This window comes from Oryctolagus cuniculus, chromosome 15, assembly GCF_051225735.1.
Source record: "Oryctolagus cuniculus isolate XC-2025 breed Fujian yellow rabbit chromosome 15, ASM5122573v1, whole genome shotgun sequence".
Taxonomy (NCBI): domain Eukaryota; kingdom Metazoa; phylum Chordata; class Mammalia; order Lagomorpha; family Leporidae; genus Oryctolagus; species Oryctolagus cuniculus.
Window position 1 is genome coordinate 2180488 of NC_142881.1, and position 17013 is coordinate 2197500.

The window sequence follows — 17013 nt, forward strand, 5'->3', positions numbered from 1 at the left end:
CGTTGGGCGCGCGGGGCCCTGAGCGCTCGCCGCTGCCGCCGCGGCCCGCGGGGTCCCCGGCGAAAGGCAGGCCCCGCCCGGCCCGGCCCCTGGACGCCCCGGCCGGGCCCTGGGAGCGCTCTGCGCGCGGAGGTTACGCCGCGGGTCGCCGCCAACTTCCCGAGTACCGGCCTGCTCCCCCTCTGCTCCCGGCTCCTGGGCACCGGGCGCCTCGCGTTCCCCACCACCGGGCGAGGGGGCGGAGACGGGCCTGGGGGGGCGGGGGAGGCGGCAGGGCGAGGGGACGCACTCCTCTCTCCGCTCCGGACCCTCGGGACTCGGCCCGCTCCCCCTCCCCCACTCCGGGTGCTCTGCCTCTCTCGGGTGCTGAGCCTCACGCCCCTGCGATGGGAAAGGTGAGGCTGGGGTGGGGGCCGCACCTCCAGACCCCTCCGCAGAGGCCGAGGTGGGGACCCTGCCTGGGCGGCTGGTCCTTGTGCCCACAGCTCAGAGCCAGCAGTGGAGTGACAAAAAAGATAAAGTTGGTGAATGATAAAGACCGTATTTTCCACGCTTTGGGTGCGGGACCAGATGAGGTAGAAAATGAGCTGAAATGGATTCAGCTTCAGAGCCTGTTGTGAGAGCAGCTGATTCCCCCATTTCGGGCCAGATGGCTGCTGAACACAGATTTGCATTCATTTTCGCTTAATATCGTCCAAAATAGTGGGGCAGCTGCATTTGTTGTCAAAAAGGTTTAAAACCCCTTTTCTTTCTGGGGGCAGGATCGTTACCTTATGTGATAGGCTTATAGAACTTTTTTTTCCCTCTTTAGTCAACAGTATCAGATTTAGAAGGATTTGTTTTTTAAACCTCCTAATTTGGTAATCAGATTTAAATCGCCTTGGCGCGTGTAATCTGAATTAAAGATACTGTAAATGATTTTAAGCATGATACTTTTCCTGCGCGCGGGAAGGGGCACCTCTAGCGCGCAAGGCTGGGCGCGCCACAAAGGAAGCATTGTTGCTCAGGTCCAACTTCATCTCTCCCGAAAAGACACTTTGCATATCCTCACAATGAGGCTCGGCCGGCCGCGCGCCCTGCGCGAGCCCCGGAAGCAGCCACGCCGCGCAGACAAAGCATCTCCCAGCCCCACCCTGCCCGGATGCCTAACTTTGTGCGGCTTCCTTCCTCCACCGAAGCGCCGTCCCCTCCTGCGCACCGGGCTGCCGCGAGTGGGAACCGCCGCGTGGGTTAGGAACACGGAGATTTTCTTTTAATTTATCGTGAATAGTTTCCACACAGTTTGATTTAAGGTTATTAACATTCTATAGACGGTGGCATCTTTAATATGTGGCGACCGCGTCTAAAGACTGATCTCATTACCCTCCAATAGTCATAAAATATGATTTTATTATACTTACGTATTTAATTAGACGGCCGGCACCGTAATGGGTTTTGAGATGGGACTGGCGCAACAGCTTTGGTAATTCACTTATCTTTGGCAATAGTCATTAACCCCCAACACCCGCACAATAGATTGCCTCCCGCCGCAGCTCTGTCTCCTCACCCCTTCCAGGAGGCGTGGGGGGTCCCCAGATAACGCAAATCGGACTTCGATTTCCCCGATTAATTAAAATATTAACGTACACACGCTGTCAGTTCACGAAAAAAGGGAGCGCCACCCGGACCCCGCGGGCAGAGGCTGCCTGGCCACAAACTTGTGCCCTGAAAGCTGCTTTTTCCTCCCCCTGTATTCTTTTCTTTTTCTTTTTTCCTTTTAAATCAAAAGGGCCTGATTTCTCTTGGCAGGGAAAGTGGCCGGGACAGCTCCTGGTTGTCCCCTGGGTCTCCGCTCCGCGTGGCACGGACGTCCTTTGGGCGGGCCGCACTCCTGGGCACCGAGTCCCGGCTGCAGGAGCTGGGCCGCCGGGCCCAAGCGTCTGCCAGCGCCCGGCCGTCTTCCCGATTCCTCGAAATCAGGTCGAGAAGACGCGCGCCGCGCGGTCACCCAGGCCGGGCGGCTCCCGGGGCAGGGCCCCGGCGCCCGCGGCGCCCGCTCGGCTTCTGCAGCGGTTAGCACCGCGGAGGCTTGGCCACGGCGCCTAGCGCGCAGCCGGACAGCCGGCTCCGGGTCGCCGGAGAGGCCGGGTGCGCTTCCCGTCGGCTGAGCGAGGCCAGAGCCTTCTTTGTCGCTCGCGGCGCGTCAAGGCAGGGCCGGGGACCGGGGTCTCCTGCGGCCCGTGGGGGGAGAGGGGTGCCCCTGGCGGAACCTGCATCCGACGTGGATGTCCGGCCCGGCCCTCGGCGGCCTCCACAGGGGGAGGGAGCGTGGGGCGCCCGGCGGGGTCCGGACGGGGGCGGGCCGGCCGCGAAGCAGCCCCAGGTCTGCTTCGAAAGCAGGCAGAACCGCGCGTCCCGCCTCAGCCGGGGAGCCGGGGCACCCTCCCCGCCCGCGCGCCCCTTCCCGGGGCCGGCCTGCCGCTCCCCGCTCCTCCCTCTGGGGTGCCCCGGCTGGCTGCAGCCCCGGGCAGCTCTTGGCGTGCGTTCGGGCAACTTGGGGGCGCCTCGGCCTCTGCTGCCCCGCACCCCCGCCCCTGGTGTTTTGACGGTGTGGCGAGTTTTGAGGGGAGCACTAGGGGCCCCGCCGCGGCTGGGCAGGGGCTGCGTTTGTTGCTTTTCCAGGTGTCTTTGGGCTAGGGGCAACTTCCCGGGCCGCGGCCGGGCGCGGGGAGCCGCGGCGCGTGGCCGGGGGCGGCGGCAGCGGGGCTCGCGGGGCTCGCGGGGCTCGGCCCGGCTCGCGGCGCCGTCAGGCAGTCAGTCGGCGAGCGCGGCGGCGGCGGCGGCGAGGGGCGCGGCGAGGGGCGGCCGCTCCCATATATGGCGCAGGCGCCGCCCCCCGACGTCACCCTCTGACAGCGCCGCTCCCGGGGGCTTCGAGTTTTGGCTCCCGGGAAAGGGTCCATTCCTCGGGGAGAGAGGGCTGAGTTTTGTGCGCCTCCGTCCGCTGCGCGCGCCGCTCCAGGCCCCGCCGCGCCCCGCCTGCGCCCGGGACTGCGCCGCAGCACTCACTGCCCCGTTTATTTGTCTTTGGAGCAGGCGGGCCGCGCCAGAAGCGGGCGATCCCGCAGTGTCCTGCAGCCGCGGACGCCGCCTGGCTACGATGACACCACGTTGAGCGCGCCTGCAGACAACAACCGCCGCCGCCGCCGCCGCCGCGGCCACCGCGTCCTGCTCCGCCGAAGCGCCGCCGCCGCCGCCGCCCGCGCGCCCCCGGCCGACCGGAGCGCCCGGCCGCTGGTGTATGCGGCGCCTGCCCCGGACGGGCTGAAGCCGGCGGCGGGCCGGACCGCAAGCGCCGAGCAGGGCGAGGGCGGCCAGGGCTGCCGCCGGCCGCCGAGCCCAGAGCGCCGCCGCTCGCCCGAAGCGCTTTCGGCCGGGAGCTGCGGCCGCCGCCAGCAGTTTTCATGTTTGGGATTCAGGAGAATATTCCGCGCGGGGGGACGACCATGAAGGAGGAGCCGCTGGGCAGCGGCATGAATCCGGTGCGCTCGTGGATGCACACGGCGGGCGTGGTGGACGCCAACACAGCCGCGCAGAGGTACGTACCGGCCGCCCGCGCGCGCCCCGGCCCCCCGCGCCGGCCCGCGCCGCGCCGCGCCGCTCACCCGGCCGCTGTCTCTTTGCTCCCGCAGCGGCGTGGGGCTGGCGCGGGCGCACTTCGAGAAGCAGCCGCCTTCCAACCTCCGGAAATCCAATTTCTTCCACTTCGTGCTGGCGCTGTACGACAGGCAGGGACAGCCGGTGGAGATCGAGCGAACGGCTTTTGTGGACTTTGTGGAGAAAGAGAAAGTAAGTGCGGGCGAACGGCCGCGCCCGCCCGCTCCGGAGACGTGGGACGCAGGCGGGGCCGCGCGCGCGGGGCGACCCCGCCGCCACGTGCGGCCGCCGGGCCCCGCCGCGGGCCGGGCCGCTGCCCCGCGCTCCCGCACTCGCTCGCGGCGCGGGGCGCGCGGACTCCAGGCGCCGCGGCGGGCCGGGGTCCTGCGGCGTGCGCGGCCTGGGGCGCGGGGCGCGGCGGGGAGCGGCCCGCGCTAACCCGGTTGTTTGTGGTCACTTCCAGGAGCCCAACAACGAGAAGACCAACAACGGCATCCACTACAAGCTGCAGCTGCTGTACAGCAACGGTAAGCGCGCGGCGCGGCCGCCCTGCCTCCCCCGCCGCGCCGAAGGCGCAGACGACACGGATGTAAACACGAAATCTTCCCCTGGCATGGGCGGAAAACAAAACACAAACGATCGATAAGTCGATGGCACTTCACATGATTAACTGGTGCGGCTGAAGTGGGCAAGTAAACAGGGGTCGATGCGGGCTCCGGCGCGGCGTCCACTTTTAGGCGACTTTCTTTCAATTTTGCAAATTAATGTTAATTATGGGGATGGGGGCAGCTCGCTGAACCCAGCATGGCTCGATCCCCGTGTAGAGTGCTGTTTTTTTTTTCCTTTAAATCCTCGAGAGACCTTAGAAGGAGCTCAGATTCCCACTCAGGTTCCAGTCCATGCTTTCTGTCTTCTAAAAATAAATGACCACATGGGCCCACCCGGCTCAGCAGCCAGGCCTGCCCTCTGCCAGGCAAAATCTCCTGCGCTTTCAGTGCAAACCCGGAGAGTCTTAGCGGTTCTTACTTAAAGGAAGGGGGGAAAAAAAATAAGAGAAGCGATGGGGGGTCCCTTTCTCCCTTTTGGGGGGATCGTCAACTTGTGCTGCTCGGCACAGCAGCCCTGCATCGGCCCGGGTGCCCTGCCCCAGGTGCAGGCTGAAATCCTGATGAGGATTTCTCTCTCTCTCTCTTTTTGTTTTTTTGTTGTTTTTCCCCCTACAGGAGTCAGAACAGAGCAGGATCTGTATGTGCGCCTCATAGATTCAATGACCAAACAGGTGAGAAAGTTCGTGCGTCTGGGGTAGTTTGCACTGCTGAGCTGGGGCTGGTCCTGGGTTCGGAGGCCGGGGACTGACAAGTGGACCTGGCGTCTGCTTTTCATTTAGCCCCCTTGACGTGCTAATGGGAATTCCATATTTATTGGAATAAACGAAGCAATCGGGAAGGGAGCTTGTGTTGTCACCGGGACAGGACGTATAAGCTTTATTAAATGGCTTGTGCTTGGAATCAAATTCTGTCTTAATTAATTATGGTAATTAATATTTGACAGAAATTTCAAGATGCTCTCCCCATTTGTTTTAAGTGTTTCCCCGCATTCGCATTGACCCCCCCCCCCAACAAAGCCGGCTGAGTTCTTTCCAGAGCCTGGAGTTGGACTTGGAGGTTCATTTTTCCCCTCCTTTCCGCTGTGATGGTCCAGTAACAGGAGACGTTTATTTGGATTTGAAAGTTAAATGTGTTGGGGTGAAAAGTCACCTTGTTCAACTCCCGCCCACCCTCACCTCACAGCTCCCCATCTCCATAATTCAGACTCCCAGCTCCAGGGGTCACTCCAGCCGGTCCTCGGCTCGCGCCCCCGCCCACCCTCTGTCATTCCTTGTAAATAACATAATTATAAGCAGCGCCTTATTAAATTATTTAACCTGTCTTGGCCAACTTTTCCGATGATAACTATTGGCTATCAGTGATGTGATGAGGTGAAGACGCTCCGTTGCTGCCTGGCAGTGCGCAGTCTCGGCCGCTGGCATTGGGCTGGATGGGTGGCGGCGGTGGTGGTTTTCAGGGGTTCCCCCACCCCACTTTCTTGAAACAGAGAGGTTGGGGCGTGGGGGCGTTCCCATTCCTAAATGAAACCCACCTGGCACAGGCTGGCTGAAGACTTCGCTTCCAAGCTGGACTGCAGGCTTGGAAGTGAAAGTAGCTTTCTCCCGTTGGAGGCTAACTTTAGGAATTGCGGCTCGGCGGAGCACGCCTGCCTCCCGCCCCAGAGCCGGCGCGATTAGCCTGGTGTCATTTGCCTTCCAGAAAGTCTGGACTCACCTGGGCAGCCAGGGCCCGAGGTTGTAGGGCTGCAGCAGCAGTGCAGCTCTGCTTGTCTCCCAGGGTTAAACAGACCCGACAGGTACCCCGGGGTCTTCTGACAAAGCTGGGGCCCGGTGCCCTCCGGTCATCACTGCACCATGGAGCCTCCGGAGCCCGGGCTGCTGGTGGACTGGGTGCTTTTATTTCCTTTGTACATCAGGGCAGAATGTTTTCGGAAATCGCTGTCTAATTAAGAGGTTCATGTGGACAGCGCTGTTTCTGTACTCCTGCACCGGGAGGGAGGAGGCTTCGTGTTCAGCACACTTTCATTGTTCATTTAGCCTTGTGCTTTTTGCATGTTATAAACAGGGCTGAAAATAAAGGCATTGACTCTCCTCTCACTGATGTGGATGGGAGGGGGAAAAAAAAAGGAAAGAAATAGCGCAGTAACTGATCAAAGAGTCAATGGCGCTGAACCGACAGTTTATGGATTTCTGTTTGTGCTACAAAATAAAAAATAAATCAAAAATAAATACTGGGATGTGTCGGAGGACAAGCGCGCTCAGAGGCGCGGCGCGCCCGCCCGCCTGCCGCTGGAGCGCGAGTGCGCAGCTGGGGAGAGGGGCTGGCGGGGACCCTGGCCGGCTTCCCGGGAGGGCAGCCCCGGGCTGAGCGCAGAAAGGGCCTTGTCGGCTCGCGAGAGGAGAGCGTCCGCAGCGCCCGAGGAGCTTGGAAGTAATTTCCAGAGAATTTCCAGGGGGGCGGGCACTGCGCACGGAACCACCCGCCCCTCTTGGTGGAATTTCTGCCGGGAACAAGCAGCTCTCGGCCCCCGCCTCCGCCCCTCCCCCAGTGGTGGTGTGTGTGGTTTTTTTTTTTTCTCTCTCTTTTTTTTTTCCCCTGCCTCTGTGAGGCCGGCGGTGCAGGCTCGGCCCGGGCGGGCGGCGTCGCGGGCGGCCCCCCGGCCCCGGCTCGGGTTCCCGGCGGTGGAGCCGGGCTGAGCGCCGCCGTGGGCGCGCCGAGGGCCTCGCACCATCTGGCGGAGCCTCCGCTCAAAGCCCAGCCGAGCGTGCGCGCACACACCGCCTTTTTACCCGAGAAAAATCATTGTTAGCAGTTTCAAAATAAACACCAGATTGGCTATTAGCACTTTCTTTCCAAATATCATCCGGCGAGGAGCACGTGGCCGCGCGGGCAGGGGCGCCCCGGGGCCCGGGAACTCCTGCGGGGAGCCAGCTACGCCCGGGCCCGCACGGCCACGTGTGGTTGCTGCGCCCGGGCCTCCCGCCTCGGCCCCCGGGACGCGCGTAGCGCACTGGGCCCTGGCCAGGGCTCGGTGCGGGGGCGGCCTGCCCACGGCGGGCGCCTGGGTTTGGGACTTGGGGAGCAGCCGGGCTCCGGACTTTGCCGAGCCGGGGAGCACGCGGGCAGGGCGCGCGCGGCCCTTGGCAGGACCCAAACTACTCCCCCGCTTCGGCGGCGCAGCCCCGCTTCTTCAGTCGCAGCGCGTCCTGATGGGCTTCTTGTAACGTGCAGATTGGAACTCGGTGTAGACGTTGGCCAGAGGAAGCGGCCTGGAGGCGGCCGCTGCGAAGCGGGCGGCCGAGGGGGCCCGGGAGCCCCGGGTGCCGGGCTTGGTGCCCGCCCGGGCCCGGGCCCCAGTCCCCTTCGCCCTGCCCTGAACTGCCCGCTGCTAGGGGGGCTACTGGTGCAGCTGCGGGGCTGGAGGCCCCTGGCCGACCCGGCGGGCGCCCGAGGGAGGAGGCCGGCTGGCGGGGGAGGGCAAGGCCGCCCTGGTGCAGGCCGGGTCGGGAGGGTGGCCCGGTGGCCGCAGCGCCTCCCCTCGCCGGCCATGCACCTGCTGCCCGCGAGCCCCGCCGCGCCCGGGGAGATCCAGCGCCGCGTAACCCCGGCCTCTGCTTGTCCCCCCCGCGCAGGCCATCGTCTACGAGGGCCAGGATAAGAACCCGGAGATGTGCCGCGTGCTGCTGACCCACGAGATCATGTGCAGGTGAGCGGCGGGGGCGTCCCGGCGCCGGCACCCGCCCCGCGTCGGCAAGGGCATCGATTGAAAAGCAGTCGGCCGCCGGGGAGCCCCGGGCGCGGTTCTGCCCGCGGGGACGGAGCGGGCTCCTCCTCCGGCCGCGTCGCCGCGGTGCGGGCGGAGCGGAAACCGGGGCCCGGGGCCGCGGCCGTCCGGGCCTGGGCGGAGCCGGGGGTCGCCGCGACCCCCGGACGGCTTCCTTCTCGGGCTCGGTGCCCTGGGCTCCGCAGTTGCCGGTTGTGGATGGAGAGGAAAACTCTGGCGCCTGGCTGCGGAGCGCGCGCACGGGAGAGCTGGACCGCGTTGCGGCTCGGGAGCCTCGGCCCTGCAGCGGGGCGCGGCCGGCTCGTGCCTCCCGGAGCTCCGCAGTTCCCCACCTGCTTTTTCCCGACCGCCGCGAGAGTTTCACCCTGGCACGGCGAGTAAAACGCGCCGCCGACTGGGCGTGTGTGGCGCGGGCACTGGGCGCGAAGGCGGCTGAGGACTGGCTACAGTAGCAGGCCCCGAGCTCTGAGGGGCATCCTGCGCCCGCTGTGCGCGCCTCTGCTGAAATGCCACTTCTGAGCAGACGCATTGTCACAGCACTAATATACAAAAGCTGACTTTTTCTCATATCAGGTAATAAATATAAATTACAACCAATAAAGTGGAATTTCTTTATTATCCACTTCTGCATGTACTGCAATTAACATGGAAGGCGCACAGATGTGATTTAAGCTCTAAGTGGGAGACTGTAGACTTTCTTTAATCACTTTAGCTGTCAGCTTTAAAAGGCTTTATATACTTTGCCTACCATATGGTGTTAATTTAACTAATTTAGACATGTAACCATTATACAAGTATGCTTTTTTAAAATGCAAGAAGCATAACATTTTTGTTTCATTTCTGCTTTAATTAAAGTTTCAATAACAGAGTTAAGGTAGGGCTTAAGGAAGAAACAATGGAAGTTTGTGATAGATGGATGCATGCTTTTGTGGTTATAATTAATAAATGCCCAAAAGAAATATTGGTGGGAGGTGGCATCTTGCATCTTTTCCAGAAATAACAGCTTGACAATTAGAGGTAAACAGAAGCCGAAGCTGTGAAAAGTTATTCCCAAGCCGCCTGCCTTGCCTTCTCCTCAGTTCACTGCAAAGACAAACACGACAACACGTTTTCCATATTTTAGCATCCCAGTGTAGAGGGGAGCTCCGGTTACCCTCCCAGGATTAATAGATGGGTTCAACTTTTGCTGCTTCCGGTACAAAGTTACATCATGAATGCAGCCCCAGAGCACGTGAGCTCACTGGGTTTAAATTCGCAGAACTATGGGGGGGGGGGGAGTAACTGTTTTCTTGACTCCTGCAGCCTCATTGTCAGAATTCAGACAAAACAAAACAAAAAGCTACAAGCTGGGCATAAAAGGAGGCCGCGCGTACTGAAACGCTGTTCACAATTGTTCCGCAGCCGGTGCTGTGACAAGAAAAGCTGCGGCAACAGGAACGAGACGCCCTCGGACCCCGTCATCATCGACAGGTAGGGGTGACTTCTTTATTTTTCAAAGCGGAGCCCGGGCAGCCGCAGGCCCCTGGGCCTGGCTTGGTTTGCAGCCGCTCCCGGTGTGCGAGGCTGGTGTGCAGCCCCTCTGTGCTCTGCGCCATTTGTTGTCCGCGTGTGTTACCATGCACAGGTGGGTTGACTTGGCAACCTGGTGGCTCGCTCTGTGGGGACTCAGTAATTGCTTGCGAGTTGTCAGGGGAAGCAGTTTCATCTGCCACCGCTCTCGCTGTGAGGAGCACTTTATGCCTAGGGAGTTTCTGGCTTTCAACCCAGAGATATGTCATAAAATGCTTTCTGCTAATTTGTTAACAAGAATTTCATTTTTGCATTATTTTTTTTTTTTATCTCGGATGTTAGTTGAAGTTGAAACTTGGGTGGTGTTCCTGCTGTAATTGTTGCCCAGTGGTAGAATGAATTTAATCTGCTCTCAATTAGTTGGGAAATGTCTCCTAATTTTTTTCCAATTGTGGCTGTCGTTTTATGTCAAGTAGCAAATATGTAACTAACAAACCAAAGTTGTTATAATTGAAACTAATTACACGTGCTGGTTGCGTTTTCCAACATGGGTTTCCATAACCAGGCGGTCCCATTGCCCGCTCCCTGTCCTGCAGCCTCACTTCCTGGGCCAGTGGTGCGTCCCTTTGAGAGACCAATTATTAGTCCTAATGGCGCTCGTGTGTGTGTGTGTGTGTGTGTGTGTGTGTGTGTGTGTGGCGAAAACACCAGCCAGCCCCTCTCCCGGGGCTCACCTAAATCGGTGGGCTGCGGCGCCAGGGTTGGAGGAGGGGGCTCCTTCTCCCCCCCAATAGTGGGGAGCAGCAAGAGGCCCAGCGACGTTGGTACCCAAATGGAATAGATGGTGGACGTGCACACGGGATGCCAGCTTAGTGAAGCAGAGGGTTAGACTGTTTTGAAGAGGAGTTGGATTTCAGCAGCTTTCATTACAAAGTTATCTTTTGATCATGAACTTTGCTGTCCAGTGTCTGAAAAATTAAAGCCGAAAACTCCATGAGTTAAGCCTAAAGAAATATGCTGCAGCGGTGGAGAGAGCACTAATGTTTAACTAGCTGGAAGAGCTGTTTGCTTAGTGGAGAATGTTCGGTATCTGACAGAAGGGACAACTCTCTTATTAGTAATCAAATAGGGTTGACCAGTTGTGGCCGTCACTCAGAGAATGGAGAACAAGCTCCACACTTTATAGAACTCCCGCTACCAAAAAATCAATATAATTATGCTTGTTTCTGGTGGTGTGGCTATGGAAATCATGCAGCCGTGGGTTGTTGCAACAGAATTCATTTTATTTATTTATTTTTTTTGATTGGTTAAAAGTGGCTGAGCAGCTATTGGAGTCTTGTCTGGGCAGGAGATGCTTGAGAAGGTGGCGCGTGCTTGCTTTTCAAATGCAGGGCTGTGGAGATGTTTCACGTGCCAAGTAGTATTTGTACACTGAAGAAGATGGCTTGTTTTTAAATTGTGAGTTTTTAGCATTCCACAATAATGAAGTAGCCATGTTGAATCGACCAACATTTTGGATGCTGTTTTCCCCTTGAAAAATCACTTTGGATCTGTGTGACCTGCAGTCATTTATTGGCTACTGAAATAGCAAATAACTTCTGTACTCAGCGTTAGTCACACAGTGGGAAACATCTTCTCCCAGATGCGCAGACGTGCGTTCTTTCCTTCTCGGCTGGGTCAGTGCTGCCTTCTATTTGGTTAATTAAATATGTGCTGCGATTTCTCAGAGCTCTGTAGCCAGGAGAAGTGTGTGAGCGCTTGATATTCTAGAAGCATGAGGGGAGGGGACAATGTAAAAACATTTGGTTAATGGGTTTACCATGTTTATTTGAATAAGGAGGGTTGAGGCTCCATTTGTGCGAGACAGAAATGCTTTGGAGGTCTTAATTATTGATGAAAAATCTGCTCTGCTTCTGCATTCAAAGATACGATGATTTTATAGGAATTTTAATCACCTTCTATGGTAGGGATTTTAAGGTAAGAATAGTTTCATGTAATGACAAATGCACTGTACGTTTTCAGAATTCTTAAGAGAGCCATGGCTTACAGCAACAGAATAACCCTAGCATTTTGGTCTTGCTGTAAAGCCGTGTGAACGGATCGCAGTGTTGGAGCTGTCTTCAGCTTAAGGCATGTTTGTAAGAGGGAGGAAAAAAAAAAAAAAAGACTGTAGCGTTCACTGGGGCGAGTTGCGCTAACCGGAGAAAGAAAAATACCTGCAGCAGGGAAATCTCTTTGGAGGCGTGTTTCAGTTTCATAATGACAGTCACTTCTGTGGGCTGTGGGTTTCCTCCAAAAATCATCTGCCTACGCTGAGTTTCCCCATGAGTGCTGGAGTCCAGCGTCCTGTCAGGTTGGAGAGTCAGGTCACAGGTCTCCACCCGCAGTGTCGCCACTTGGTTAGTTGGCTTAAAAAAGAATTATATACCTTGCGCTCCTCGGCTCCTTGTGGCCTTTGGATACATTTAGCAGGTTCTGACCAGATAAGGCCTATTTGTCCCCAGGATATAAACCAATAATTCCAACCTGAATTGAGATCAATGGGCCTGCGTTTGTTCTCGCCCATCCCGAGCCTCCTCCGCACGTCCACACTGCTTTTCTGTGTTATGACAACAGTGAGGGAAGCTCCTGGCCCTGGCAGGGCAATCACATTCTATAGGGTGCCTTGAATCGATGAACGGCGCGGTTTGGTTTAGGTATCTTTCAGAGGCGTTGACTGCCTAGGAGCCACCCATCGCAGAGCCCTTTTAAATGTGCTGTGAAGGCTCTGCCCATGTTAACCGTTTTCTTTCTCATAAAACATTGCTAGAGAAACAATTATTTTTTTATAGCTCCACAGATATAATTATGCTGTGGTGTGTTTGAAATAATGTAGCGACTTAAAGGGAAGAAGTAACACTGTAGAGTAGAGTGCTCAGTGAGGAGATACGCAGAAAAAAGTACCTGTGGCAAGTGGTGGTGCTTGGGAGTGAAGGAACACCCCCGCCACGCAGCCCCAGGGTTTGTGTACAAACAGGCGCGCGTGTGCATAGACGCGCATACATGCACACACACACACACACACACGCAGGATTTTTTATGGTGCTGCTGGAAAGGATGGGAGTATCATTTTCCTCATGGAATAATGTTTTCTGGGAAAACACAAAAGCAGATGGTCTTCGTTAGGAACACCCATTGTCCACATATCCCAGCTATGAACAGATAAATCTCTCCTGTTTCACCGTACATTCCAAGGGCTGCAAGTGATTACAGGATGTCGGTGGAGCTGCTAAACCAAAACCACACTTGGGCTCACGCCGCTCGCCCGTGCCATCCCAGTCTGCTCTCCTGGAGCTGTGGCGGTGCCCGGGAAGGAGTCGTCTTTCCCTTCCCCCTGGGTGCCAGGCCTAGGGGGACAGAAGGTGCAGGGTCCAACTGTTGCCGGCTGGGGAGGCCCACCGTGGAGGGCACGGGAGCAGGGGCCGGGCCGGGCCGTGCACGGTGGGCTGCACGCGGTGCCGGGAGCAGCTCGGCGGGCGGTTCCAGATGGCACCGTCTCCTGTGTCCTGCTTGCTGGCATCTCTGTGGCAGGCAGTGCCCCCCCCCCAATAAATCTGGCACTGGTCTATAGAGTTTGGGAGACTTATCATTCCAAGTCTGTCCTACTTTCCTGTCTGGAAGCCAGACATCTGTTTATCCCATTTTCTTTCATACAGAGTTTGGAATAGCTTTGGGTTTTTTTTTTTTTTTTTTTTTGGGGGGGGGATATTGTGTGTGCGCGTGAAGTTTTGTCATATTTAACAGCTGTTACAAAATTTCAGCCCTGTGAGCTCTGAAAATACTTTTCAGCTGACCTCAGATTTTTATACATAATTGACGTTGGACTGTAAAGGAATATTATTTGCTTAACCTCTCATTGTCTGTGATTTCACATTGTCTGTCGTCTGGTGACCTAACTACCCACAGCCCTAACTCTGCACGCCCCAGCCTTCACAGCTCCCTGTGATGTGCTGGTGCGTTTTAGCTTGGCCCCTTTAAAGTGGCTGCAAAATGTAGCCCAGGACCGAGTTGGAGATTTTCTCTTCCTTTCTTTCTTTTTCTTTCTTTCTTTCTTTCTTTTCTTTTTTTTTTTTTTTAGTCAACAGTGTTTCCTTTCACTTCCTGTCACAAAGGTCAAAGAGAGCCGACCTTTGCTGGCAGTCCTGCCCGCTGAATTATTCATGGGATTGACTTTTTGTCAGCACACACAGTTGTGCTCTGGGACATTTTATTCATTTACCTCATTTAAAGCGCCTTTCTGCACCTGTTCAAGTATTAATATCATGTAATTTGGGCCTAATGCCGATTTTGCTGAACACTCATTATATTTTTTATTAGCTATATTTCCAAACGATTATGTATGATTATTACCAAGCCTTGCAAACAGCACTGGGTTATTCCCTAGCCCTTTACATCTTCTTGTCAGGCTGTTTTCAGAAGCAGGGAGGATAAACATTTGACCAGTCCCAATGTTTTTATTCCTACTCCATCTCCGAGCAGAGAACTTGCAGCTCCCTCCCTCATGGCTTTGCACGAGCGTGATTAAATCCAACTCCGCTGAAGCTGTACAAATGCCAGCATTTATAAGGTCAACGCTTTTGTTAAAAATGCTATGTAAATGAGGCTCTGCAAAAAGGGACATTAAATAAAATTAAATTCATTGTCTTCTTTAATGTCATTTACATTTTGGCTAAGCCCCGGCCTGTCAAGAAGGATTTTAAAAATAATTTTAATTACACATCATTTAGGGATCCGGGGTTTTCTATTCAGTAGCATTTGGATAACCTGCAGCACGGAGACTGCGTATTAACTTCTGAAATGACAAGTTGTCATTTCATCTGCATAATGCAATGACAACAGTATAGTTTGCTGGTAATTTCTCCATCTCCGTTTTCTTAAAGCTGGGCCTGTCGTGGCGGCCTCAGGACCCTGGGGTCCTCTCTGGCCTTGGCTGTGTGTTCCCAAGGCTCCACGGTTCAGGGTCTGTTTTAACACCCGGGGACTTCAGAGATGGGAAAACGTTGGCCAGAAATTTGGCAGTGTGAAAGCGCACTTGGGATGAATGGACGTGGCTACAAAGAATCCGATTCTGGCTCCCACCGGCCCGTCTGGCTGTGCCGGGCTCAGGTGTGCAAGGCTGTTTTATTCCCTGGCACGCCAGTGCAGAGAGGCAAAAAGTTCACCACGTTCATTCATCCCTTAACATTTTTTTTTTCCATAAACTTCAGAAAATAAACAGACAAGGAAGAGCTGCTTTACTGGGCCACAATGATGTGCTTTCATTTTGAGAGGGAGCCACTGGGAACAGTGCCCGCTCTGTGTTCCCTTCTGCCCGTAACCCCCGCGACCGGAGCGTGCATCCCGCGTGCCACATCTGTGTGCGCACCGCCACCGTGTGCCACCACTGGCGTGGGCGCCCGCCGCCATGCCCGGTGCCTGTGTGTCTGGTCCGGGCCGGGGAGGCCTGTGAGGATGGGTGGGGGCCTGGCCTGGGTGAGGACTCTACGGCCAGGCCAGTGGACAGCGCTCCTTGCTGGCTGGGGTCCCCTTCAGCTCCTGCAAGGGCAAATGTGTCTGGTGCTGCCTGCACAGGGCACGGCAGGCAGGCAGGCAGGCAGGCAGGCAGCCGGGTATGAAAACGGAGGGGTGGAGGAGGGGAGGGGCGGGAGCGGGGCTGTCAGAAGCTATACTCCAGGAGGTATGTTGACGCAAACCATCCGCGCCTCTGCGGCAGCCTTATCAGGTGAAGGGCAGAGATGTGGCAGAGCCTGTAATTGTGTTAGGACGGCATGGATGAATTGGATTACCTCGTGGAAAGCCGTCCAAACTCAGAGCTCTGGTACGCATGCTTACAGGAAGCAAATAATTACTCTGTGTGCACCAGAAGATAATTGGGCTGGCCAGAGGCCTTCTCATGACGCTAGGAGAGCGGGAGGCTGGCCTCGTCACGTTTAGCCACCAGCCAGGGGACAGCGATCCTTGCTAGGTGCTGTAATTTTCGGTTACTTTTCAAAGATGGTGAATAATTTATCAGCATTCAAACTCACAGTGGCGACGGGAGGCACGTTGGAGCGGATAAACATTCCAGGCTCCGGTGATGGACGGGCTGGCTGCAGACAGGAAGTGACTGACAAGTAGGGCTGCAGGAAGGGAAAACTCTAGGTGCTTAACCTGCGCTCGGCAGAGCTCCCGAGCTCCTGGGCCACGGGAACGGAAGCCGCTCACCCCGCAGCGCCCAGAGCACAAGCCCCTCTTGTTTGTTTATCTTAATAGCAAATCTCCCCAAAATGCTTGCGGTCAGCCTGGCTGTACTGCGGCGCTGTGTTGGCATTATGGATGCTTTAAAGCAGAAACGTGGCTGTCGTTGGGAGGAGTTGCGTGGGTTAAGGGTCTGGAGGTTGCTTTTTAGACTTTGGGGTGAGCGGCATTCATTATGCTGCAGAAATTGAAAAAAAATTTTTCTGAACTATTTATTCAGAAAACAGGCCGTCGTATCTATCAAGACGGTGACTGTTGTAAATTTGCCAGTAACTCGATGAACAGCCCTGTGTGCATGGTGGGGGGGGCTCATTTCCCCTTCCCTTTAAAAACAAAACAAATGAGAAGCTGCCCCTCCGATTCCTTCGCTGGAAGTTGCTCAGCCGGAAAATGCTCGAGTTCACGCGGTGCGGAGAGGGAACAGGGCGCATCGTCTGAAAACAGCAGCGGGTTGCGCGGCCTCCCCAGCCGCCCGCTCGGAAATGAGTTTAACATGTGGGAAAGGAAGGGGCGCGCGCCGCGCTGTGGTGGGACACGGAGCCCGGGCCGGCTGGCGGAAGGAGTCGGCTCCAGCGTGTCTCTGCTGGAGGACCCAGGGAGCCCGCACATCTGGGGAGAGGCCCTGCTTCTGCCCAGGCGGGCAGCTCCAGCCGCGCCCCTCCCCCGCCGCCCCCCCGCCCGCGCCTGCCTGCATTTTCCCATCTCTCTCTCCCTCTCTCTCACTCACTCACTCACTCACTCAGCAGCCAGCAGTTGGGGGCAGGGTGCCGTGTTACAGCCACACAGCACAGCTCGGCTCTGGCAGCGTTTCAGGCCCTCAGCACGCTCGCCCTGGTGATGCCGGGTTTACCAGGGGGCACACGCCAGCCCTGACCTCCGGGGCCTGCACTCTGAGTCGAGGTTCCCACTACAGTTTTGTGCAAAACTGCACTGCCTCCGTGTTTCTGTAAGTTTTCATTGAACGGGGGCCCTCTGCAGAGAGGGCCAGTCTGGACAGCACAGAGCCACCGAGATGCAGCTCTGGAGGTGCGCCTGGTGCGGGGCCATCTCGGGGGGACGGGTGTGCAGTGGAGCCTGGGATCCGATTGTGGGCGTGAGCGGGCAGCGCAGGGTCACCCCGGCTCAGGAGCTCTGCCCCAGGCCTCTTGGAGCAGCATTGTGAAAACCCACGAAAGGCGCCCCTCTTGTTTGAGGAACACC

The 17013-nt window shown here is 56.9% G+C and overlaps 1 protein-coding gene across 13 annotated transcripts in view; it reads left to right on the forward strand.

Annotated features, from left to right (window-relative positions):
* The first annotated feature begins 3075 nt into the window (after positions 1–3075).
* EBF3 (EBF transcription factor 3) overlaps positions 3076–17013 on the forward strand; it is a 124179-nt gene continuing 110241 nt past the window's right edge. For 10 of the 13 annotated variants that reach the window (XR_016221408.1, XM_051836656.3, XM_051836654.3 and 7 more), the window contains exons 1-6: positions 3312–3577; positions 3672–3828; positions 4100–4163; positions 4860–4915; positions 7877–7950; positions 9430–9498. Coding sequence is in view for 12 of the 13 variants with exons in the window: in XM_051836656.3 (XP_051692616.1) it covers positions 3444–3577; positions 3672–3828; positions 4100–4163; positions 4860–4915; positions 7877–7950; positions 9430–9498 (554 nt within the window). In the remaining variant the exon portion in view is untranslated. Of the gene's footprint in view, positions 3578–3671; positions 3829–4099; positions 4164–4859; positions 4916–7876; positions 7951–9429; positions 9499–17013 lie in introns of all 13 variants that reach the window. The other 3 variants (XM_051836655.3, XM_051836663.3, XM_051836653.3) reach the window with 3 other exon arrangements.